This window comes from Lampetra planeri, chromosome 43 (assembly GCF_965212315.1).
Source record: "Lampetra planeri chromosome 43, kcLamPlan1.2.h2, whole genome shotgun sequence".
NCBI lineage: Eukaryota > Metazoa > Chordata > Hyperoartia > Petromyzontiformes > Petromyzontidae > Lampetra > Lampetra planeri.
The window spans coordinates 2,513,670-2,540,661 of NC_136149.1; the positions used below are offsets into that span (position 1 = coordinate 2,513,670).

Below are 26,992 nucleotides of genomic sequence, written 5' to 3' on the forward strand. Positions count from 1 at the left end.
ACCATTCAACCGAGAAGATCGGTACAAACTAAGCAATCATTGGAAGGACGTTATTAACCAGTTTAGGTCATAACTGGCTGTGTTATTCCCTTCCTACCTACCGATGTTAGCAGTTATTTTCGACTCTCTGAGTTACATTCACTAAACGACGTGATATTGTCATTATTATAAAAAAAAAATCTACGTGGCTTTACAAAAAGACCCAAAGAATTGAGTTTACAGCACAGTATGACAAACACCACAAGTAGATATACAAACACGTATATATATATAAAACAATATATATATATTAACGTATGAATGTATTTGCACGTGAGCGTGATTGGAGAGTGAGATTGACACGCGCCTGTAATCAGAATGTTTGAAATGGGCGTTAATTGTGCGTCAATTTGTAAGGAGTAGTGGCGCAGTGATTAGCGCAAACTACTTGTTTGTTTTAATTCTCGGTCACGGTTAACATTCTTGGCAACGAGTATTCTCGGCCTTGATTGAGAACATCGTGCGGTGTGTCAAAACGTCAGCACGAAGATGACGAACAGGGCCGGGCGTTGTTGATAGTCACCCCACCCCCTGTGTGCCTTAATAGGTGGTCGCTCACAAAACTTTACCCGAGAAAAAACAATCTGCAGCTTGCAAATATATATTTTTTAATTGACCTTGCGAGTGAAACTACGATACATTACATGAAACGTATCGGGCTATGTAACGCATAAAAAAGACAAAGATCCCCTGTACAGCCCGTAGGGCAAGTGCAGTTAGCGAGCACCTATGAAGGCCGCTACAGCACACGAGGTGGTGGGCGGCCAACACGACTTATTTGAGGCTGAGTCGACCTAGGGGAGGCCCAGGATCGGTTCGGATAATCGCTATAACTGGTGTTGGCCGTGAGCGGGAATTGAACCTTGGTCGCCGGATTCGTATTACAGCGCGCTAACCATTACACCACCGCTCCCCATATGCAATGCATCAACACACATAGCTACGTACATAGCAACACACACTAGCGTTGTAAGTGTGTTCAACTTCTTTCGCACATAGCCAACCGTGCTAATCGGAGTTAGAGTTCAGTATTCGTACACAAAGACAAAGATTACCCCCCCCCATAGCCTGTAACAGAACGTGAGTGCTGTTAGCGAGCACCTATTAAGGTCGGCACGGCAAAAGAGGAGCTGTGTGGCCAACACCACGCCCGGCCGCCTTTGTCTCCCAGTGCTGATCTTTACACAATGCACCAGGTACTCATTTGAGGCTGAGGCGACCTAGAGGCGGTCTAGGAAAGGTTAACATATGGTCGTGAGCGGGAATTCAACTCGGGTTGTCGGATTCGTAGCGCAGTGTGCTAACCACTTTGCCACCACTCACCAAAACATACACGTACAGTCAGGATTCACATACATACACACACTCATGCTCACACATACACAGGATAGCACACATCAACACGCGCATACGCTTAAAACACTCACATAGCGACACACAAAGACAACGATCTCCGTGTAGCCTTCGTTGATTTCTTTCGTACGAGACAGAATCCAGAAGGTTTCTTTTATATTGGAGGAATCCGATGAGCGATAAAGCTCTTTTTTATAGATGTCCAGTAGGGGCAAAAAAATGAAATTAAAATTAATAAAAAATTAAATAAGAACACTTTTTTTTCATTTTCATTTCATTTTTTTTTTTACCTACGTGACTTTACCGAAAAAACTAAGAGCATGAATCCTTGCAGTCACGAAAGCTTCAAATCTAGAATCCAGTAGGGGCGTCTTGGAGACGTCTTTATCCAGCAGTGGATTTAGCATGGCGCGTGTGGCTTCACTGCCAACAGAGCCATCATTTGCCTCCGTGTACACATGCCCTGGTTAAAGGTGCAGCCCTGAACACAACAAAAATCGCTGAGCTCACGAAGACGCCGTTGGCAGGACGCTTGGCCTCCTCTAACCACGCTGTTCATCCCCACAGTCAGTGCCGGATTATCCCGGTAGCACAAGTAGCTACACGCGATGCTACGGGCCCCGCACTTGCAAGGGCCCCCGCGCTAAATGATTTCAAGCTATCAATTCCGGCTCAGTGATCCTGCACTTGCTCTATTACTATAGTACTATACCGCCTTCAGCTTTTACGAACTAGTGGGTGTTTCAGAATAGCGATTTGTCGTATTATCTGTCTGTATCGCAAGTGAAAAAATACAATTACTTTACTATGCAAATAAAAAATTGTGTTTTAATATTTATACGTGTGCGTGTTTTAAAATAAACAAATTTAGGGCCCCTTTAAAACATCATTGTAACAGGCCCCGCACTAACTTATTCCGGTACTGACCTACCGGCGGTACAGCGACCTGGCGACCTCAGTCGCCACGTCACTGTTGGCCGACGGTCCGAGCACCATGCCGGGCCAACAGAGGCGGCAGAGGCGGCGGTGGTGGTAGGACGAGGAGGAGGAGGTGTTGGGGGGGAGAGGTTCGTGAAACGCGCGTTCGATATTCCGCGCGAACGGCAGCAGCGAGCCGGTAGCGCTCAACTCTGGCCGCTATTGACTGCCTTCGCCGTCACACTCCGCGCGAATCCAAATTTAAAAAAAAAACGATCTCTCAGCACCGCGATGCCCACGGCCCCCGAAGTCGGCGGAATCCCTTCGCGAACGACGTCGGCCCGACGGGACGACTCCAAACAAAAGCAAAAATGAAAAAAAAAACAACCCCACGCGCAGCCTTGGTTCGAACGCAAAGCCAACAACAATTTAATTTAACGCGCGCTCAGAAAGTTGTGGAGCCCTTTGCCGATCCACTGCTGGATGAGACACGGGGGGGGTGGGGGGGACCGGGCGTGCTTTTGGCCAAATCGCCCTCGTGGCGAGCCCCGTGACGAACCTTCAATGTAGCCGCCCGCTCGCTGCACTTTCCCGGGCAGTGCCGCGGACACGCGCAGAGGAGACCCCCGTGATCGTGTGCGGGTGAGGACGCGTGGGAGCACGGGGGAGGAGGGGAGAGCGGCAGGTTTGAAGATGTACGAAGAGGGGCGATGCAGAGGTCGGAGGAGGTGTGAGCAGCAGAGAGGTAGGAGTCAGGTGCTGGGGGTACGTGGAAGGAGATTTAGTTACAATGAAACACTGAACGCATTCGGACTTGAATAACCACCCCCCCCCTCCCACTATATAATAGGCGACGTTTCGGGCAATGGCCCTTTTTCGTGCTCGGCAGGAAACGTCGCCTATTGTCCAGGTTCCACTTTGAAGGGCAACGCGGTGGCGATTGAGGGATGTGTCGACGTTGGCTGCTCGTTGTGCGCCACTGCCGACGCAGCGGGGCACCCAACAATGAATGCCATTCACAGAGAGACGAAGGTGGGAGGTTGGGACCAGGCGGGAGCAGCGGGTGAAGCGATAGAGGTGCAGGAGCCACGGGAAGCATTCAGCTGGAGGGAGGAGGAGGGAGGTAGGAGAAGGGGGGAGGAGGAGGTAGGAGGATGAGGTAGGAAGAGGAGGGAGATAGAAAGAGGAGGGAGGTAGGAGAAGGGGGGAGGAGGAAGGAGGGAGGAAGAGGAGGGAGATAGGAGGAGGAGGGAAGAGGAGGGAGGAGGGTGGAGGTAGGAGGTGGAGCGGGTAGGAGGGAGGTAGGAGGAGGAGGAACGCCCCAGTAATTATGGGAGGTGTTCTCGGTGCGAGTGCGAGGAGGCGTGCCCGCTGGGTTGTATCAACAGCACTGCGAGACGGAGGTAGGAGGGAGGAGACGAGAGGGAGGGAGGAGAGGGAGGGAGGTAGGAGGGAGGGAGGAGAGAGAGAGGGAGGGAGACACACTCGTGTGAGTCTGGGTCCGCCAGAGACGTCGAGACGAGTAGTCGCGACGTCGCTATCGCATCTGCTCGCTGCCCCCCACCACCCTCAGCTGCTTGCTCAAGGTTTCTGTACACCGCCCCCCCCCTCTCTAGCCCCACGTGGTCGCTGGAAGAAGAAGGACATCGAGACTCACCAAGGACTAAGAGAGAGAGAGCGACCGTTCCTTCCTCGTGGCAGAGAAGTGACAACATCAGAAGGTTGCCATTTAGTTACAAAGAGGACAAGGGTCGTCACGTCTTGGCTGCGTTGCCTGCTCACTGCGTGCCCTGGGAATCTTGTCCCGCTGAGTTCCGATCCGACTCCGGGCAGCGGAGAGGGGAGCGCTCGAGGAGGGGGAGACGCGGCTGGTGGAGTGCGAGTGGACGCGGAGTTTCCTGGCTCTCTGTTGTTGTCGCCGTCGCTACGAAGAGACTAAAAAAGTGAGTTGGTGAGCGAGAAAGTGGGTGGAAGAGTGAGAGAGGATGTGTGGGTGAGTGGCGAGCGAGGGAGTGAGCGAGTCGTAGGTGGGTGAGTGAGTTGGTGGGTGGATGATCGAACGGCTGAGTGAATGAGTGAATGAGTGAGCGGGTGAATGAATGGGCGGGCGGGCGAGTGAATGAGTGAGTGAGTGGCTTTGCGAGTGATCAAGAGGTTGTTGCGTGGGCGAGGGTGCGATTGGACGGGTGTGTAATTTGGTAGGGGGAGTAAGTGGTCCGAGCGACACGTACAAGGTGGAGTCCGTGACTGTTGGGTGGCGAATCGGAGACTGTGAAACGCAGCCATCGAGCGCAGTGAGTCGACTACGAAGACAGCGAACGCGCGGGTAGCTGAGCGAGTCTTTAGGTTACGGGCGAGTTTGGTTTGTGGGTCGACGATTGGATGCAGATCCACGTAGACATAGCGGACGGATCGCGAGAGAGACAGAGAGACACGGCAAGACAGAGGGAGGGAGACACGGCATCAGCTGCAGAGAGACAGAGACGCAGACGCACGCACGCGCACACGGGAACTAACTGTAGACAAAACGGCCATGCAGAGAGACACGTGGAATATTCAATGACAGGAGGGATGTAAGATAGACACAGAGGGAGAGATACATGCGCAGACGTTTGGGACCACATAGACACCTTCGATTCGGACAACGAGGCGGAGAGACACGAGTGAGACACGAGTGAGACACATTTGAGACACGAGTGAGACACATTTGAGACACATTTGAGACACATTCATCGGTATGGATACAGGGGGGGGCAGACAGACGTTGTTGAGACGTAACTACACAGAGGCTGGAGAACAACAACGTAACGAACACGCAGACGCATGAACAGACACAAGGACAAATATCTGTATAGAGGGACACACACACACGCTACAAAGATAAATAGAAAAAAAGATCCCCCGTATAGCCTTAACAGACTGTAGGGGCAAGTGCTGTTAGCGAGCACCTATAACGGCCGGCACGGCACATGAGGGGGTGGGTGGCCAACACCACGCCCGGCCGCCTTTGTCTCTCTAGCGGCGATGTTCACACACCGCACCAGGTAGTCATTTGAGACCGAGTCCACCTAGGGGAGGCCCAGGACCGAGTCTGATAATCATCACCGGTGTTGGCCGTGAGCGGGGAATCGAACCCGGGTCGCCAGGTTTCTTAGCACAGCGCGATAACCACTACACCACCGCTCCCCCCACACACACACACGCTGACCAGCTCACACACCACAGTGAACACAGCAAAACAATGCGTGTTAATACATCTATTTAAATTAACATTATTAATACAAATACAAAGGCGACATCACTGATCCTACACGCACACATAGATATACATACATACACACAGGCGTACAAACACTCGGACACACAAACGCGAGTCACTTAACACAGAGACAAATAAGACGGATATTCGCACAAAGACAAAGGTCCCCCGTGTAGCCTGTAACGAACTTTTGGGGCAAGTGCTGTTAGCGAGCACCCTATGCCTGTACGTGTGTGCGCAGATGCGGTGGTGTAGCGGTTAGCGCGCTGTTCCACGGACAGGTCTACCCGAGTTCGCATCCCACTCACGGCAAACACCGTCGACGATTATATTCGAACCGGTCCTGGGCTTCACACACGTCGCCTCAGCCTCAAATCGAGCACCCGCCGCGGTGTGCAGTAAACGTCAGCACTCGGGGAGACAAAGGCGGCCGGGCGTGGTGCTGGCCACCCACCCGCCCGTGTGCCCGTGCCGGCCTTCATAGGTGCTGCTCGCTAACGGAACTTGCCCCAACAGTCTGTTGAGGCTGTACGGGGGATCTTTGTCTTTGTTTGTGTGCGCGTGCGGTGAGCGGTGGTTCAGCGGTTAGCGCGCTGCGCCACGAACCCCGAGTTCGTATCCCATTTACGGCCAACGCCAGTGACGATTATTCGAACCGGTCCTGTACGTCTCCTAAGTAGACTCAGCCTTAAATTAGTACCTGGTGCCTTTTGTCAATAACAGAATCGGGGAGACAAAGGCGGCCCGTTGAGGTGTGAATGCCTTCATAGGTGGTGCTCGCAAAACGGCACTTGCCCCAACAGTCAGCCAAGGATATATACAGGGGATCTTTGTCATTTATATGTATGTATGAGTGTCGGTATGTGACTGTAAGACGATATATGGAATATTTGTTTTGTTTTTTTGTCTGTGAGTGAGAGTTGCGTGTCTTTGTGTGTGCATGAGTGTGTGTGTGATTGCGTGTCTTTGTGTGTGTGTCATTGTGAGTTGCGTGCTTTGTGTGTGTGTGTGTATGAGTGTGTGTGTGATTGTGAGTCTTTGTGTGTGCATGAGTGTGTGTGTGTGTCTTTGTGTGTGCATGAGTGTGTGTGTGATTGTGAGTCTTTGTGTGTGTGTGATTGTGAGTCTTTGTGTGTGTGTCATTGTGAGTGCGTGTCTTTGTGTGTGTATGAGTGTGTGTGATTGTGAGTCTTTGTGTGTGTGATTGTGAGTCTTTGTGTGTGCATGAGTGTGTGTGTGATTGTGAGTCTTTGTGTGTGCATGAGTGTGTGTGTGGTTGTGAGTCTTTGTGTGTGTGTATGAGTGTGTATGTGTGATTGTGAGTCTTTGTGTGTGTATGAGTGTGTGTGTGTGAGTGTGTGTCTTTGTGTGTGCATGAGTGTGTGTGTGATTGTGAGTCTTTGTGTGTGTGTCATTGTGAGTGCATGTCTTTGTGTGTGTATGAGTGTGTGTGTGATTGTGAGTCTTTGTGTGTGTGATTGTGAGTCTTTGTGTGTGCATGAGTGTGTGTGTGATTGCGTGTCTTTGTGTGTGATTGTGAGTTGCGTGTCTTTGTGTGTGTATGAGTGTGTGTGTGATTGTGAGTCTTTGTGTGTGCATGAGTGTGTGTGTGATTGTGAGTCTTTGTGTGTGTGTCATTGTGAGTGTGTGTCTTTGTGTGTGTGTGTGTGTGTATGAGTGTGTGTGTGGTTGTGAGTGCGTGTCTTTGCGTGTGTGTATGAGTGTTTATATGATTGTGAGTCTTTGTGTGTGTATGAGTGTGTGTGTGATTGTGAGTATTTGTGTGTGTGTCATTGTGAGTGCGTGTCTTTGTGTGTGTATGAGTGTATGTGTGATTGTGAGTCTTTGTGTGTGTGATTGTGAGTCTTTGTGTGTGTGCTTGTGAGTTGCGTGTCTTTGTGTGTGCATGAGTATGTGTGTGATTGTGAGTCTTTGTGTGTGTGTCATTGTGAGTGTGTGTCTTTGTGTGTGTGTGTGTGTATGAGTGTGTGTGTGGTTGTGAGTGCGTGTCTTTGCGTGTGTGTATGAGTGTTTATATGATTGTGAGTCTTTGTGTGTGTATGAGTGTGTGTGTGATTGTGAGTATTTGTGTGTGTGTCATTGTGAGTGCGTGTTTTTGTGTGTGTATGAGTGTATGTGTGATTGTGAGTCTTTGTGTGTGTGCTTGTGAGTTGCGTGTCTTTGTGTGTGCATGAGTATGTGTGTGATTGTGAGTCTTTGTGTGTGTGTCATTGTGAGTGTGTGTCTTTGTGTGTGTGTGTATGAGTGTGTGTGTGGTTGTGAGTGCGTGTCTTTGTGTGTGTATGCGTGTGTGTGTGATTGTGAGTCTTTGTGTGTGTGTCATTGTGAGTGCGTGTCTTTGTGTGTGTGTATGAGTGTGTATGTGATTGTGAGTCTTTGTGTGTGTATGAGTGTGTGTGTGATTGTGAGTGTGTGTGTGATTGTGTATGAGTGTGTGTGCGATCGTGAGTTGCGTGTCTTTGTGTGTGTGTGTATGAGTGTGTGTGATTGTGTTATGCACGTGTGTCACTACGTGTGCGTGTTCATGTGTGTCTCGGTGTGCATGTGTATCTGTGCATACATATAATATTGCGTGTATGTTTGAGTGTGAGAGTATGCCCGTGTGTGTGTGCGCGTTGTTGAGTGTGTGTCTTTACGTCTGTGTGTTTGTGAATTAATCCGCGTCTGCGTGTCTGTGTGTATACTGCTTGATCTGTGTGTTCACGTGGGTGTGAACATCTCTCTGTGTGAGTATATATATGAACATCTGTATGTGTGAGTATATATATGTGAATATCCGTGAGTGTGTATACAGTATTTGTGTGGGGAGCGGTTAGCGCGTTGCGCTACGAATCCTGCGACCCGAGTCCGATTCTCGCTCACGGCCACCAACAGCAGTTGACGATTATCTGAACCGGTCCTGAGCCTCCCCTAGGTCGACTCAGCCTCAAATGAGTACCTGGTGCGCTGTGTAAACATCGTCACAGGGGAGACAAAAAGGCGGCCGGACCATCCCCTCGTGTGCTGCGCCGGCCTTCATAGGTGCTGCTCGCTAACAGCACTTGCCCCAACAGTCTTTTGAGGCTGTACGGGGGATCTTTGTATTTTTTTTTTAAATCTCTCCGTAAAACACACACACCCCGCCTTTCTCCTCCCCCAGTGACCATCTCATCGACTGTCTGAGCCCCACTCGGCACCAAGCCACTAAGAAGCCACCAACCAAAACACACTCCCGAGTCAGCGGCTCACCACCCAGCACCACGACCACCACCAACCACCACCACCAACCACCACCACCAACCACCACCACCAACCACGACCAGAACTCCCGGCGATGACCACCAAACCAGGCGGGGCCACGGCAGTCCTGGGCGACGCTCACGTGAAGCGCCCCATGAACGCGTTCATGGTTTGGTCGAAGGGCGAACGCCGCAAGTTGGCGCAGGACAACCCCAAGATGCACAACTCGGAGATCTCCAAGCGGCTTGGCGCCGAGTGGAAGCTCCTCACCGAGGCCGAGAAGAGGCCCTTCATCGACGAGGCCAAGCGGCTCCGCGCGCAGCACATGAAGGAGCACCCCGACTACAAGTACCGGCCGCGCCGCAAGCCCAAGTCCATGCTGGCGCTCAAGAAGGACCGCTTCGCTTTCCCGTTCCCTTACTTCGCGGCCGACGCTGACCACGTGGCGAAGTTGCATCACCAGCACCAGCAGCACCAGCAGCATCAGCAGCATCATCAGCAACAGCAGCAGGCGGCAGCGGCGGCGATCCTTTGTCCGAGGTCGCCCTCCGGAGTGGACCATCCTCTGCAGCAGTGTCTGCAGGGCATGGACGACCACCACAAGATTCGCGCGCTGCTGCCCCACTACTCGCTGCTGCCCCGCGGCGTCGCGGACCTCTCCCCTGCGGCGCCTGGATCTGGGGCAGCGGGAGGAGCAGCAGGAGGTGGTGGTGGCGGTGGTGGTGGAGCTGCAACTGCAACTGCCGCGGCCGCCGCAGCAGCAGCAGCGTTCGCCTACCAGCATCACTTCGGACATCACCATCATCATCAGCAGCAGCAGCAGCAAGAGCAGCAGCAGCAGCACCACGTGCTGGCGGGACATGCCCACTCGCCTCACCACCACTCCCACCACCCTCACCACCCTCACCACCACGTCCCCGCTCCCCCCGGGTACCTCGTGCCTTACAGTTGGGCAGCAGCAGCAGCGATGGCCGGGGGAGCGGCGATGCAAAACAGCCCCCACCTCGCCTACCTCCTCTTCCCTCCGGCGCCGCCGGCGAGCCTGGCTAAGCCCACCGCCATCGAGCCTCTCCGGGCCTCCCCCTACCCGTGACGTGCCGGTGCGTTCCCCGCGCGCGCCGCGCTGTGAGGTTTGCGTGGTCTGTGCGTATGCGTGTCGGGGCATTCTGTGGCACAGTGCGGGGGCTCGGCCGGTGCTAATCGGAGGTGCGGGGAAAGGGGCAGCGGGCTAAGGACAAAGACGGCGGTTCTAAAGAAATGCGTTTGTCAATCTGGATGACGATTTGAAACGCTGCACAGCTCCGGTTGCTTGCTAACATCGGAAGGAAGAGCGTTCCAGACGGCCGCGGAAGCGCATCCGAAAGCGCGCGACGATGCTGGCAAACAAAGTAAGATGGGCCAGCCAAAAGACGCTGCTGCTGCGATGATGATGGCCCGAGTTCGCGTGGTGGTTTTGTGCCCCTTGACGAAATCAGCGAGATTGGCGCGGGGATTGTTAGGGTCAGGGCAGGAGCTGTCCAGGGGCTGACCTCCGCAATGTCCACTCAATTGATTCTGAGTGGACTGCAAAGCGTCAAGCCCCGTGGGGCTGCTGATGCGTTGCGAAGTCGTTGTGCGTGTGGTTGGTGGTCTGCTCGTGTTGATTGATGATTTGTTTCAGACGGAGTTGTCTTGGGTAGAGTTGCGGAAAAAATATTTCCCTGTCATCGGCGGGAGGGAGGGAGGGAGGGAGGGCGGGGGGAGCAGGGACGTTGTTTTGTGGGACTGAGGTGGTCCGGAAATATTTCGCGAGAAATCCTCCGGCCCTGGAGAAGGGGGGGGGGGGGTAGCGATGTGCCTGAGAGTTCGTGTCCGAGCCACGAGAGCGAATAACTAAACTGTTTACTTATTTTGTTTAATTTACCACGTGAGGCCCCCCGCTGAGCTGTGTAGCCCTTTATCGGAAGCGACCTGGCCACAAATGACAGCTCAACGAAGTGGCTCATCATCATCATCATCGTCGTGTGGGAATGTATAGCAGCCGCCAAGTACTCTAAACGCGTGATGTTGATTGTAAACATGGAGGGAAACACCGGGGGACCCGGAGACAAATCCACGAGACCACGAGGGGAGAGAAAGAGAGAAAGAAACAGAGAGAGAGAGAGAGAGGAGAGACACGCAAACTACAAATATTCGGCAGGCGTCAGGGTCGGGATCGCCGTGCGGGCCACGGCAGCGTGGAGTTTGATGAAACAAACCGCACGACCACAGCGACACCACGAGGGATGGCCAGTGCAGGGGTTGGGCGAAGGCGGAGAGCATAGACCTGACGTGGGCACGCGTAGCAGTGCAGCACACCCGTGGATATTGCTGCACCTCGCTGTTCATTACGTGCCGTTCTCCACGCCGCAGTCACCCATTGTGCATCATGGTCACCCAATACAAAGACAAAGATCCCCCGTGCAGCCGTAACAGACTGTTTGGGGAAAGTGGTGTTGCTAGCGAGCGCCTTTGAAGGCCGGCACGGCACACGAGGGGGTGGGTGGCCAGCGCCACGCCAGGCGATATTGACACACCGCATCGGGTACTCGTTTGAGGCTGAGTCGACCTAGGGGAGGACCCAGGTCCGGTTAAGATAATCGCCACCGGTGTTGCTGGCCACGAGCGGGAATCGAACTCGTGTCGCCGGTCTTCGTAGCGCTGTGCGCGATCAGTTGCACCGCCTCTCCCCACGCACACGCAGACGTTTGTCTGGGCTAACAGAGATTTTCATCGTCAGCCATCATCATCATCTTCTTCTTCAGCCATGATCTATCCGCTGCTGAATTAATCCGCCTTCACATGTCTCGCGATGCCAACGATCCATCCGGATTGTGTAATAGGATCCGATTTTGGGGCTCCATCTCTAGCAGGGATGTGTTTACCTGCCCCCCTCTCCCGATTTAAAATAAGTAAATATTCATATGGACGAGCGGTGGTGCTGTGGGGAACGCTCATCGCGCCACGAACCCAAGTTCGATTCCCGGCCACGTCTCCCATCAGTGGTGAGTTACCTGTGAACCACTCATTAGTCGCTACCCCCCCCACCCCCCACTCCCCGCTTTATATCAACCCGCACCGCCCAGCCTGGTGAAGTATGGTCAAACGACCCCAGTAAACGACGGCGCAGTGCGGGGAGATATGTCATGCGGTCGTGGATTTACAAAAATCAGCAATTGATTCTTATTTGATCGATCACTACTATAAGCTATGGAAATCTAAGGGCAACGCGTGTTGCGAAAGCTTCGTCGATGAGATGAATCACGAAAGAAGAAATACTTTGAAGTGACTTTCACGAGCGCTCCAGTGAGGCCACCGCCGTCAAACTTTGCTGAACGCGTTAGCGACGTCACTGGAGCACAACTGGAGTGGTGGATGGGTGGGTGGCGTAATAAATGAAACTCCTTAAAAAAAATTAATTTTTTTAAACGACGGTTTTATTCACAACTTCGTTTAACTCGCCCTCGAGCAGTACGTCAATGATGCCGCACCTGCTCCCACATCAACGCTTACTTGAAATAATTGGTTATTTTATTAATGAATCTTCAATGTACAAGTTGTTTTGTTTGAGACACGCGGCGCCTGCTGTTTGCGCGAGGCGATTCCACAGTTTAGGGACCGCGTCGTTTTTTGACCGACACAAAAATATATAATTAATAAGCCGTCCATACTAAAATTGTAATTGCATGCATTGTCACCGGATCTGAGCACGTGCGCAAAATGTCGAATTGATTACACAACAGGAAGTAGACACAAATTTTTACTACAATATTTGACCACGACAAACAGGGGCCAAGTTAAATAAAACCATTCTAGATTTGAAGCTTTCGTGACTGCAAGGATTCATACTCTTAGGTTTTTTCGGTAAAGTCACGTAGGTAAAAATAAATAATAATAAATAAATAATAGAAATAATGATAGAAATAAAATTATAAATCACGACGTTTCGGGCGCAAAAGAGCTCTTTTGCCCACTTCAGCAAGTGTTTCTTGCTGTGGTTGTCCCACCTGATGACGGACGCTTGTGTTGCGCCCGAAACGTCGTGATTTATTATTTTATTTCAATTATTATATCTATTATTTTTATTATTTATTTTTATTATTTATTTTTAACCTACGTGACTTTACCGAAAAAACCTAAGAGTTTAAATAAAACCGTTGAAGAAAATCGGAGCCGATCTTCTGAAAGTCCCGTCCCTCCTCACAGGAGGCGTCGCACCCCCCCCCCCCCGCCTCCACCCGCGTGCGTGGCGGGTCGAGGCGCGTGTCTGTCTCTCGGCAAGCGGGGCTCCACCACCGGGGTGACAATCGGAGATCAGATCCACGTGGTTCTCTCTAAATCAGCCCGAGCCTCACCGTAAAGAGCCAGTGCGACCCTTCACGTCACAGAAAACAGCCCACGGAAGTGGCTATCACGGAGTTACGCCTGAGATCCTCGCTCTCACCTCCACCCCCAGCCGCCCGTATAGCCTCAACCGACTGTTGGGGCAAGTGCTGTGAACGAGCAGATTGTTAAGGTCAACTCGGTACACGCAGGGTCGGGTGGCCAACACGACGCCCGGCCGCCTTTGTCTCCCCAATGCTGCCGTTTACACACTTGCTCATTTGAGGCTGAAGCAACCTAGGGGAGGCTCAGGACCGGTTCAAATATTCGCTGTCACTTTTTTGTTGGTGAGAGGGATTCCAACTCGGCACGCCGGGTTCGTGACTCCGGTGCTCTAACCACTACGCCACTACTCCCCGTACGTACAAATAAAATAATTACATATATGTGTCTGTAGAACTCCATTCTGTGTGATCTGCATATCAATACATTCGACGTATTTGTTAAACTTCTTTGGTACCGTACGTGGCCAATCGTGATACTCGCAGCTTGCGGATTATTTCAAATAATTTAGTAACGGAATATAAGACGCTCCCAAAATACTCGCTTAGAAATATGAGGGACGAGTGCGTCTTATAACCCGGTGTATACGGGATATTGTAGTGTACATTTGCCACTTTGTTTCAATTGCATGTATCGAGAAAAAATAGGAATTGGAAATATTTATCCTGGTAATGAATTAGATAATTTGTAAAAAAAAATTTAAAACGAGGTTTTAAATTTTTTTATTTTATGTTATCCGGGCGGAGCATTTTATGCTAACTTTTAAATCATCGACTTATCGGCACTTATTCGAGCAGAAACCTGGGTAATTGGAAATCCAGTGACTTTGAACTTTAAACAAAAAACAGATCAATGAAAGGATGGAACTCATGTGTGTGCATGTCGAGGCGCAGTGGTTAGGGCTACGCTGCGCTACGAACCCAGCGACCCGAGTTCGATTCTCGGTCACGGCCAACACCGCCAGTGACAATGATCTGAACCGGTCCTGGGCCTCCCCTAGGTCGACTCAGCCTCAAATGAGTATCTGCTGCGGTGTGTAAACATCGCCACTGGGGAGGCAAAGGCGGCCACCCACTCCCTCGTGTGCCGTGTCGGCCTTCATAGCTACTCGTTAAATAGCACTTGCCTCAACAGTCCGTTAAAGGCTATACGGGGGATTTTTGCCTTTTTGTCTGTTAGAAAAGAACTCTCATGCCCAACTGAAAAGCAATGTCAACTCAAAGTTGTCTCAGTAACTTGAATATGGGTAAACTTGACTTCATTGTGAACTTATAACCTTACAACATCCCGGCTGTGTATTACTATTATTTAATTGCGTACACACATAAAAAACAAAGTGAAACTTGACGAAGTGGTAATATCTCAGCACATTCCGTCAACAGCACTGTGGCACCTAAAAAAAACTGAAATATATCACAGGCAATGTTTCGAGCAATGACCCTTTTTCATCACAGCGCAACACGGGTCATGCAGATAACGCATAACAAGGGGAAATGTTCCATCGTGTTGACTATTACACACACACACACACGTATTTATATATGTGTGTGTGTGTGATCTTCATAGGGCCGCGGTTTTATTGACAGCTGTGTTGAGTGTAGCGGTTAGCGTTGGTGTAGCGGTTAAAGCGCTGCGCTACGAACCTGGCGATCCGGGTTCGATTCCCGCTCACGGCCGACACCAGTGACGATTATCTGAACCGGTTCTGGGCCTCCCCTAGGTCGACTCGGCCTCAAATGCGTACTTGTTGCGGTGTGTAAAGACATCGCCACTAAGGAGACAAAGGCGGCCTGGCGTGGTGCTGGCCACCCACCCCCTCGTGTGCCGTCCTGGTGCTCGCTAACAGCACTTGCCCCAACATTCTGTTAAGGCTATACGGGGGATCTTTGTCTTTTTATCTTTGATCCGTATCGGGCCGCGGTTTTATTGACGCTGTGTTGAGTTTTCGTATTTGTGTGAATGCGCCACTGCCAACGCGGTATGGCCACGCTGTTTGTTTATATAACAGCTCTCGCAAAAGGGCACTAACTACTACTACTACAACCGCTGACATCGCACATAACGTACATATATTTTTTTAAAATATAAAATACGTGAAAAAAAAATAAGAAGTCTGTCCTATCGGAAACACATCGTGAAATAATATATTTACGTCCATCCACAAACGACAGTAGATGTCTCATTGTGTTAATACCTGCACGCGGGATTGGGTCAACTGAACAAAATCGACTTTGGAGCGGTTTGTGACTTTTGTTGGGTTCGTAAGCGCAATGTGTTGGTCATTGAAATAAATGCGGCTGATGTACATTGTTTATTGTTCGTGCGCGTGTGTGGTAGACATTGTCCAGGATATTGTGCGAGTCTGTGATGTACATTGTGCGTGTGATATGCATTGTATATTCTGCGTGTGTGATGTACATTTTGCGTGTGTGATGTACATTGTGTGTGCGTGTCTGTGATGTACATTATGCGTGTGATATGCATTGTATATTCTGCATATGTGATGTACATTGTGTATGCGTGATGTACATTGTGTGTGCGTGTGTGTGATGTACATTGCATATTGTGCGTGTGTGTGATGTACATTGGGGGTGTGTGATGTACATTGTGTATTATATGTATGCGTAATGCGCATTGTATGTTGTGCGTGTGTGATATAGATCGCATGTTGTGCGTTGCGCTTATGCGATGTAAATTACGACTGTGATAACAAAATATATATATATGTAAATGTGAACACGTGCTTGGTCGATTGATTCTTTGCTGTTACAAATAATTGGGCGAGACAAGAAACGTGCAGAGCACCTCTCTTGGTAGCCACGCGAGCCGCGTCGAAGTGTCACGAAACGAGAAATCCAGTCGGGACATCTGCGAATGGAGCAGCAGCAGTAGTAGCAGCAGCAGTAGCAGCAGTAGCAGTAGTAGCAGCAGCAGTAGCAGCAGTAGCAGCAGCAGTAGCAGCAGTATTAGCAGTAGTAGCAGTAGTAGTAGCAGCAGCAGTAGCAGCAGCAGTAGCAGCAGCAGGAGTAGCAACATCAGTAACAGCAGTAGCAGCAGCATTAGCAGTAGCAGCAGTAGCAGCAGCAACAGTAGCAGCAGTAGCAGCAGCAGTCGCAGCAGCAGCAGTAGCAGCAGCAGCAGCATTAGCAGCAGTAGCAGCAGCAGCAGTAGCAGCAGCAGTAGCAGGAGTAGTGGCAGTGGCAGCAGCAGCAGTAGCAGCAGCAGTAGCAGGAGTAGTGGCAGTGGCAGCAGCAGCAGTAGCAGCAGCAGTAGCAGGAGTAGTGGCAGTGGCAGCAGCAGCAGTAGCAGCAGCAGTAGCAGGAGTAGTGGCAGTGGCAGCAGCAGCAGTAGCAGCAGCAGTAGCAGCAGCACGTGGTGGGTTCCTCGTGTCAGGAGGGTGCCAATAGACGAGAATCCGAGAGAGATATTTAATGGAGAACTTCTCCAGCAATAATCCAACAAGTGGCATCCCCGTTCCTTTACACCGTAGGAGGGGGTGGGAGCGTGCACATACCCGCAAACCCTGATACGAGATTATTTTTTTTGTAGGATAGCCAGCGAGTATGTTACACATTCTGCGTGCTCGAATTTGGCAATTTTTGAAATCAAAAGCCGCGTTTAATGTGGTGGGATTTGTCGTCGTGTGCAGACGTCAATCACCGGTGCTGATCCGATCAACGCGTTACAATTGAGAACCCCGGTTCAATCACGGGGTGGGTGAAACCTGGATTCAAACCCAGGTCCTCGGAGTTTCTGGCGCAGTGTCTCTGACCCTTGAGCCAACGCGGCGATATGAAAGAACAACAACAACAAACACAAACACGCGCACACACAACACCAACTTTCACTGGACGTCTCGGAACATCCCAATGAAGACAGAGTGGATGTGACATGCCACTAACTTTCTCAATTTAACAACACACCAACGATGCCACAGCAACTGCACGTGCACTATGACCAAAGCTCTCACTCAGCCTTGCGCAAACCACCAGGCTCTACAGAACTGCATTGTGCTCATACTTGGGTCTCAGAGCGCCAACTGAAAAAATAAAAATGCCACGAACAAGCGGAACGCTTCACAGATTTAAAATCGCCGAGGCACCGGTGACGTTTTTTCTTCTTCTTGGTTCTTTCGGTAAAGGCACGTAGAAGGGAAGTAATAAAATAATAAAAATAAAACATAATAAAATAATTTTCACGACGTTTCGGCTACAACGCAAGCAGCCGTCCTCAGGTGAAGAATGAAACACCACCACGCTTGGAGCGTATATTTAAGCTGGGTTCCCTTCTACGTGACTTTACCGAAAGAACCGAGAAGATGAATCCCTGCGGTCACGAAAGCTTTTAATCGAAAGTTACTGAAGTGCTTTGGGCCGGCGATGCAATTTAAAAAAAGTAAATTCTTGAAGTATTTTTTTAATATATATTCTGGTTAATTACAAAAAGTTCGCGTGGCACAGACAGCTGCTAGGGAAGAACTCCGTGTTTTTCGTCGGTTTCACCGCCACGTCATCATGAATATATTTCCGATTGCCCGAATAGTGATCACGTTGTATCTCTGTCCACGGGTTTATGGTTAGCCATAGTTGTTAGTGTTATAGATAGGGGTTCGCGGTGGTGTTTGGGATAGGGTTGTATGGGTGATGCCAGGGGTTATCTTAGTGTTCCTGAGGGTGTTTGGGGTACGGTTAGTAGGGTTAATGTTAGGTGTAGGATTAGTGTAGCGAGTAGGATTCGTGTTAATGTTGGTGGTTGTGGTTAATTTTGGGGGTAGTGTGTGGTGTATGGTTCGTATTGGGGGCAGTGTTTTGGGTATGATTAGTGTTGGGGGTAGTTTGGGGTAGGGGTAGTATTAGGGGGTAGTATTTGGGGTAGGAGTAGAATTGGGGTATTTTTTGGGTAGTATTGGGGGGTAGTATTAGGGGGTAGTATTAGGGGGAAGAGTTGGAGTCGGGCAAGGACGTTAGCGCCAGGGATGGTATTGTGGGTAGAGGTGGCGTGGGCGTTAGTCGCGTTAGGGGTATGGTGTTAGTGCCTGGCGTTAGTAGCGTTAGCCACTGGACCTATGGATAGGAGTTGGAAGTGATCGTTTGATTCATCGGTTAATTGGTTAGGGGGCAGCAGGAGGTTAACGTGAACGCATTTACGTTTGATCGGATGGATTTTGGCAAAACTCCAAATTTACATTTTGATGTGAAACGGACCGAGCTGTAATATTGTACTGTAACTATAATATCACGGCACAATGAATACACACACAGGCACCATGCACGCACAGACCTTACACCCGAATACACACACACACACACGCAGGCGTGAAGCAAAAGACAAAGATACCCTGGGAATCAAACTCGGTTCTGGGGGTTCGTACCGCAGTGCGCTAACCACTGCGCCACCGCTCCCCTTACACACATACAAAACAAAGACGATGTTTATACATTGCACCAGGTGCTCATTTGAGGCTGAGTCGACCTAAGGGAGGCCCGGGACAGGTTCAGATAATCGTTACTGGTGTTGGCCGTGAGCGGGAATCGAACTTGGGTCGCCGGGTTCATAGCGCAGCGCGCTAACCGCTACACCACCCATGTACGCATGTAGACTTGCTCAAGTGTGTATACTGTACCGTGTGTATACTGTGTACTATATATACTGGTGCTTGCTAACAACACTTGCACCAAAGAGTCTGTGCAAGCCTACACGGGGGACCTTTGTCAAACGCTGCGTGTATGCAGATGCCGACACACGCACACAAAGACAAAGATCCCCGGCATAGCCTTAACAGACTGTTGGGGCAAGTGCTGTTAGCGAGTAGCACTCGTGAAGGCCGGCACGGCAACACGGGGGGGGGGGGGGGTGCCTAGCGCCCACGTCCGGCCGCCTTTGTCTCCCCAGTGGCGATGTTTGTACACATTGCCCGAGGGACTTATTTGAGGTTGAGTCGACCTAGTGGAAGCCCAGGACTGGTCGATACAATCGTGACCGAAGTTGGCCGTGAGCGGGAATCGAACTCGGGTCGCGGGCTTCGTAGCGCAGCGTAGCGCTAACTGCTGCACCACCGCTCCCCCCACACACGCAGGCCACGTAACACACACACACAGACGCATTGTATGTAGCCTGTCGCTTGTCTCGTGTTATATCTGTGAGCGCATGTGTACGAGTGCGCGTGGCGCAGCGCGCTAACCACAGTGCCACCGCTCCAACTCATGCCCGGTAGAACTTAAATAAATTCCACACACATACACACACACATACATACACACATACACACACATACACACACATACACACACATACACACTTGCCCCTACAGTCCTCAACAGACTGTTGTGGCAAGTACATTTAGCGAGCTCATCTGAAGGACGGCAGTGCAACACGAGGGGGGGGGGGTGACCCCCACCCCACGCCGGGCCAAGCTGTCTGTCGGAGACCAGTTTGAATGGTCGATATTCACACAAAAAATGATTTCGGTTTTGTTCATGAATCTTTGAAAGTGTAAAGGAAGGCATCGCAGAGAGAGAGAGAGATACACGACGTTGTTTGAGCGACGCAAACTCAGGGGCTCGAGTTAGCATCGTGGGGGAGGTGGGGGGGGGCATTGCTGCTCACCTCCCATGCACAGCCCCTGCAGAGCCAGTGGTGGGAATTCCACATTCCTAAATCCGTGGGCCAGTCTATCCATAGAACAACTCCCGGTGCGCTCCGCACGAAGTGGTACCTGTTTTATCGACCACCCCCCACCTCTCTCCCCTGTGGAGGGGAGGGGGGGGGTCCACCTTCACCCGACCGGGATTTGAACTCGTAACCTTTCGAGTACGGACCGCTCCCTTTACCACTGGGCCACCTGGGCCGGATGCAGAGAGGCATTGCGTTCACAATTGTGCCAACGACAAAAACCATGCCAATTGAAGATAACTGCACTGTACTCTCTATATATATTGCGTGTCGGAATCTTACAAGCGACCGATTGATCAATGTGTAAATGGTAACGTCGTTCCACATCAGCATATACGCGTAAGGCTCCAACAAACGTATATCAACACTTATACAGTATTTATGCAAATGCCGGCACGCGTTTATATATATACAAAGATCCCCCCTATAGCCTTTAACAGACCGTTGGGGCAAGTGCTGTTAGCGAGTGGCACCTATGAAGGCCGGCACGGCACCCGGCCGCCTTTGTCTCCCCGGTGGCGATGTTTTAAACACACCGCGTAAGCTACTCATTTGAGGCTGAGTCGACCTAGGGGAGGCCCAGGACCGGTTCATATACAGTATTCGCCACTGATGTTGGCCTTGAGACTGCATAGGCTGTTGGAGCAAGCGCTATGAGCTACTCGCACACGCTGCACAAACAAACGCTTATGCACTAATTGCGGTCAATATTTACGTGAATTAAATTAACGTTGAACACTTAAACACTTGTATGTACGTTTAACTTCTTTTGCACCGTACGTAGCCAACCGTGCTAGTCGGAGGTGCGCTCAATTAGTCCCCGATATGATGTTCAAATAAACGTTTCTGGGTTAGATCGCGTTATTTATAAATGTGTCGTAACCCTCCACCACCCGACACGGCCGATCAGCAAAAAAATGTCACGTTGACAAAAGACAAAATAGTTCACTGCTTTAGCCCACCGGTGTGTTGATATGACGTTCAAATAAAGCGACCGATTCAACTTGAGTGCTTACACGTGTGTACGTATCTGTGTGTACGCGTGTGTGCGCAGGCGCGCGCGTGTGTGTGTGTGTTGGGGAGCGGTGGTGCAGCGGTTAGCGCTACGAACCCGGCGACCCGAGTTCGATTCCCGCTCACGGCCACCAACACCCAGTGACGAGTACCAGTTGGGGAGACAAAGGCAGCTGGGCGTGGTACCGACCCATATGTACTCGCTAAAAGTACTGACTCCCAACAGATCGCGTGTGTGTGTGTGCATGAACATGTGTCAATGATTATTTTCCGAACCGATTATCTGAATCGGTCATGGGCCTCCCCTAGGTCCATTCAGCCTCAAATGAGTACCTGGTGCGGTGTGTAAACATCGCTACTAGGGAGACAAAGGCGGTCGGGCGTGGTGCTTGGCACCAATCCCCTCGTGTGCCGTGCTGGGCTTCAGAGGTGCTCGCTAACAGCACTTGCCTCCAACAGTCTGTTAAGGCTACACGGGGGATCTGTGTCTTTGTGTGTTGTCTCTCTGCGTTTCCACGTGATCGCGTCTCTGTGTGTGGAAATCTCTGACCTTTCGTTGTGGCTAGCAGACCCTGACATTGTCATTTAGCTCCTGAGCGCCGTGCTGCTGCGATCATTCACAAGAGCAGACTCGTGTTTCTTTGTGACTGCGTGTCTTTATTTTGTTTCTTTTTGTTTAAATCTAAGTCTCATTGTCTCCCTTGTGTGTGTTTCTCTGTTTCTGTGTCTGTCTCCCTCGGCAATCATAGCAAGACATTACACTCGCCACAATGTACATCGACACATATGACATGTAAATTATTCCTAACATTATTAGTTACAGCTTTTACAAAACACACACACACACACTAATATATATGGATAGATAGTGACACACTTAACAACATTTTAAGTAATTTTATTTTCACCCAAATTTTTTTTTTCCCGAATAGTAATAATTTTGTATTGCAATTTATAATGTGTTTCTTTTGGGCTGGATTTTATAAGTAGAAATGTGTCGTAAACCCTCCTCCACCCGACGCAGTAGGAAATACATTTCGCGCGTTTTGATTCACGTGACCACTTTCCTCAAGTGGCTGCGTCAGGTGGTGGAGGGTTGACCACACACAATATTACTTACACAGCTATCTCAGGGGCCGTCCATAAATGACGTCACGCACCTAGGGGGGGGTCAGACATTTGTGACGATGTGTGACGAGGAGGGGGGGGGGGTGAAAAATGTGACGTCACATCAAAATGCGCAAGTTTAAATAAATATAGACAACACGTTCTACTTAATTAAATACACTTTTTAATAAATGTTTTCTCCTACAACTTCAGAGTGCAGCGCCACATTAAATACGCACTACAATGAAAATAGTTTAATGCGATTTGAAGCATGTTTTTTTTTTTGGGGGGGGGGGGGCAGAGCTTTGTGACGTCATATTTGAGGGGGGGGTGTCTGACTTTCTGTGATGCCGTGTGACGATGGGGGGAGGGGGGGTCAAAAATCGTCCAAAATCGCGTGACGTCATTTATGGACGGCCCCTCACCCAAAAGAAGCCAATTACGAATCATACATATTGGTCGGGGAAAGTCTTCGTATACATTGCATATGTCATTATAGCAAGTGACACTATTACACGATTTACAAACAAGCACGTGGCTTACGATGTCAACTCCATGTCGGGTGAAGCGTGCACACTGCACAAGTATCTGTGCGCGTGTGTGTCTGCGTGTCTGTGTGTGTGTGTCTGTGTGTGTGTCTGTGTGTGCGTGTGTGTCTGTGTGTGCGTGTGTGTGTGCGTGTGTGTCTGTGTGTGCGTGTGTGTCTGCGTGTCTGTGTGTCTGTGTGTGCGTGTGTCTGTGTGTGTGTCTGTGTGTGCGTGTGTGTCTGTGTGTCTGTGTGTGTGTGTGTGTCTGTGTGTGCGTGTGTGTCTGCGTGTCTGTGTGTCTGCGTGTCTGTGTGTCTGTGTGTGCGTGTGTGTCTGCGTGTCTGTGTGTGTGTGTCTGTGTGTGCGTGTGTGTGTGTGTGCGTGTGTGTCTGCGTGTCTGTATGTGTGTGCGTGTCATCGAAACGCTCGGAATGAGTGCCCAATTCGTGGATTTTAAGGCGAAATTTCCGAAAAATCAGACCCTCGATTCGAACATATCGGACAATCCGATTTTTGTTTATTTGGGACCGACACAAAATCGCACGCTTTTCCCGCCAAGAAGTGGCGTCACGTGGCATCCGGAGACCTCATTATAGGGTGAGCACGTGGATCATTATTAGCCAATCGTGTCAATGATCCGAAAATCCTCAAACGTTCCGAAGTTGTAAAATAAAAAAACCCGAAAGTCATTCTCAACACAACAACAACCACCACCGAGTGGCGGTGACGTCACCGCAGCACTTGTGCCAGGCTAGGTGCACATTGATGCCACGCAAAGTGTGAAGACTCGCTGCCGGCAGAAGGTCACGGGACAGACCTCAGGTGTGATCCCAAACAACCACACACACACGCGTACAAGTGTAGGTTCTACAGGGTCTGTGAATAAAAAATACAAAGTGCACCTCGCCTGACACAAGCGCTGTGATGGAGTCTGTGGCTACCGAATGACTACTGCTGTTGAAAAGTAGCCGGTCAATTGGCTCAATGGTACAGTGATCAGGCTGAGAACACCATCAATTTACTGCATGGCGGAGTTCGAACCCAGCTTTTGATTTTCTTATTTTTCGATTTAATAAAATAATTAAAATAAAACATAATAAATACAATTTTCACGACGTTTCGGCCACAACGCAAGCAGCCGTCCTCAGGTGAAGAACAGGTCTGTCGGGGAGACAGCGTCTGGATAACAACATCTACAGCGTCTGTCTGACAGACCTGTTCTTCACCTGAAGACGGCTGCTTGCGTTGTGGCCGAAACGTCGTGAGAATTATTTTATTATGTTATATTTTTATTATTTTATTATTTCCCTTCTACGTGACTTTATCAAAAGAACCAAGAAGATTTTTTATTTTTGTTGCTCTTAGAGGATCCGGTTCAGCATCTCTCTGCTGACCTCTGTGGGTTTCTGGTGGGGGGGGGGGGGTCTCTATGGGTCTCTGACCTTCACGTGGCCACACTACTGGCGGAAGGGCAAGGGGAGGGGTGGGTGGGTGGGGGGTGAGGTCAAGGAAGCCCCCTTGAGAGGAGGGTATTTGGCCTGTACCAGGGGGTCGGCGACCATTCAGCTAAGCAGAAGTAGAGACACGTGTTTTTGTTGTTGTTTTCGTCTTTGACCAAAATAGTTCTAGAGCCGCATCACACGCGCACAGCAACTTGTACACAAACATAACAGCAGCAGGTATACAGCAGATGGTAAACAACAACAACACACTTTTATGACTTAAACAAACAAAATAGGTGATGGAATAAACTCCGTATATTTAGTCCCCCCACTCCGCCTTTAGTGATTCTTTAACAACGCAGTTTCTACTGTTGTAGATGTTGTTATCACGACCAAGACACTCCATACTGATTCTAGATTTGAAGCTTTCGTGACTGCAAGGATTCATATTCTTAGGTTTTTTCGGTAAAGTCACGTAGATAAAAAAAACGTGACTTTACCGAAAAAAACGAAAAAACCTACGAATATGACTCCATACTGACTCATTCCCGGTCAAATTTAATGAATTAATTATCTTTACGCAACAATTTGTATTAAAGATTTACGTTTTATTTATTTTAAAAAAAACCACACAAAACACCGCATTCCGCAAGGGGGAAGCCCCAGCGAGCCAGAAGGCCGCTCCAGAGCTGCGGACTGCCGGCCACATGGCCTCCAAACACTCCCCACGACGCTGGCCAGACGCAGTCACTCCTCACTCCACTCCACCACACTCTCTCTTCTCACCACACCACACTCTCTCTTCTCACTCCACCACTCTCTGTCTTCTCACCACACTCTCTCTTCACTCCTCACTCCACTCCTCCACACTCTCTCCTCACTCCTCCACACTCTCTCTTCTCACTCCACCACACTCTCTCTCCACTCCACCACACTCTCTCTCCACTCCACCACACTCTCTCTCCACTCCACCACACTCTCTCTCCACTCCACCACACTCTCTCTCCACTCCACCACACTCTTCTCACTCCACCACACCACCCCGCGATCCACTCTCTCTCTCTCGCCTACCGTGCCACTTGTAGTTTCCGCTGGGTTCATAGAGGCGGGCGTTCGGTGGTGGGTGTGGAGATTTACGAATTTAAGAAACTCTGACACCCCCTCTATCAGGGGTGGGGGGATAAGGGCGTTGGTCATGAATCAGCTGGAAGCCTCCCGTTGTGTTACAGACATTGAAATGCTCTCTCACTCCCTGTGCGGTTTACCGAACAAAGACTCAAAGTGGATTGAATATTGTAAATACAAATGCATAGGGAAAATATTATATATATAAAAAAAACTAAATCTTGAAATCAACACTCGCACGCTGCCGTGTTTTATGTTTTATGGAGCGAGCGCGTGTTGTGAGTGTGCGTGTGTGTGGAGGGCGATCTGTGCGTGGGTGTGTGTGCGTGGGTGTGTGTGCGTGGGTGTGTGCGTGGGTGTGTGCGTGGGTGTGTGTGGGTGTGTGTGCATGTGTGTGTGTATGTGGGTGTGTGCGTGGGTGTGTGCGTAGGTGTGGGCGTGAGTGTGTGTGCGTGAGTGTGTGTGCGTGGGGGTGTGTGTGGGTGTGTGCGTGGGTGTGTGTGTGCGTGGGTGTGTGTGCGTGAGTGTGTGTGCGTGTGGGGAGCGGTGGCAGAGCGGTTAGCGCGCTGCGCTATGAACCCGGCAACCCGAGTTCGGATTCCCGCTCACGGCCAACACCGGTCCTGGGCCTCCCCCAGGTTGACTCAGCCTCAAATGAGTACCCGGTGCGGTGTGTAAACATCGCCACTGGGGAGACAAAGGCGGCCGGGCGTTGCGCTGGCCTTCACAGGTGCTACTGGTCAACAGCACTTCAGGCTATAGGGAGGATCGTTGTCTTGTGTGTGAGTGCGCGAGTGGAATTGCATCAATAGGCGCTTGGGATGACACTGAGAGATAGGATAGAGGTGCGCGCGGATTAGGGAACACGCGCAATTGAGACATCGCAATGCCTGAGAGGACAGAGGCAGGAGAGTGCGTGGTGGGTAATAGAGCGAGGTGAGAGGGGAGAGGTAAGAGAGTGCGTGGAGGAGAGGGGAGAGGTAGGAGAGTGCGTGGAGGAGATTGAGACGAGAGGGGAGAGGTAGGAGAGTGCGTGGAGGTGGGGTGAGACGAGAGGGGAGAGGTATGAGAGTGCGTGGGGTGAGACGAGAGGAGAGAGGTAGGAGAGTGCGTGGAGGTGGAGTGAGATGAGAGGGGAGAGGTAGGAGAGTGCGTGGAGGGGAATGAGACGAGAGGGGAGAGGTAGGAGACTGCGTGGAGGTGGGGTGAGACTAGAGGGGAGAGGCAGGAGAGTGCGTGGAGGAGAGTGAGACGAGAGGGGAGAGGTAGGAGAGTGCGTGGGGGTGGAGTGAGACGAGAGGGGAGAGGTAGGAGTTTGCGTGGAGGAGAGGGGAGAGGTAGGAGAGTGCGTGGGGGTGGAGTGAGACGAGAGGGGAGAGGCAGGAGAGTGCGTGGAGGTGGAGTGAGACAAGAGGGGGAGTTCACGGAGGATGGTGAAGGCGCTTAATGCGATCTGGAAGTTCAGTGGAGGGACGATCAGAGGTTTTTTTTTTTTGGGGGGGGGGGGGTGACGATGCGAATCGTGATGCACGCTTACAAGCACTGTCACGGGAAACGTGTTGATGTAATCGAATTACCAAAGGGCATATATATTTTTGGTTTTTGCACTCATCATCTGATTTAAATTCATAGAACGCCTTCAAAATATCGCCACGAAGTAGCAGTTTTGGTTCCTTCGTTGCATTGTACGGTACGTCTATGCTCCCTGTCGTCTGCACCGACTGTCGCGCATGTGACCGGCTCCATGAGAAGAAGCCTGCCTAAAGTCACTCACACACACACACGTGGGGTGGTGGAGATGGGGCAGGCGGGGGGGGAGGTGTCATCCAGCAGTGGATTTACGTACAGGGATCTCTCTCTCCCGCTCTGCACGAACTCTAAAGCACGTGTGC

The 26,992-nt window shown here is 50.6% G+C and overlaps 1 protein-coding gene across 1 annotated transcript in view; it reads left to right on the plus strand.

Annotated features, from left to right (window-relative positions):
* The first annotated feature begins 8,818 nt into the window (after nucleotides 1-8,818).
* Nucleotides 8,819-26,992, plus strand: part of LOC144732582 (uncharacterized) — a 30,063-nt gene continuing 11,889 nt past the window's right edge. Inside the window, exon 1 of the mRNA XM_078614032.1 lies at nucleotides 8,819-9,909. Coding sequence (XP_078470158.1) covers nucleotides 8,904-9,902 — 999 coding nt within the window. The 5' untranslated portion in view covers nucleotides 8,819-8,903 and the 3' untranslated portion in view covers nucleotides 9,903-9,909. The remainder of the gene's footprint in view (nucleotides 9,910-26,992) is intronic.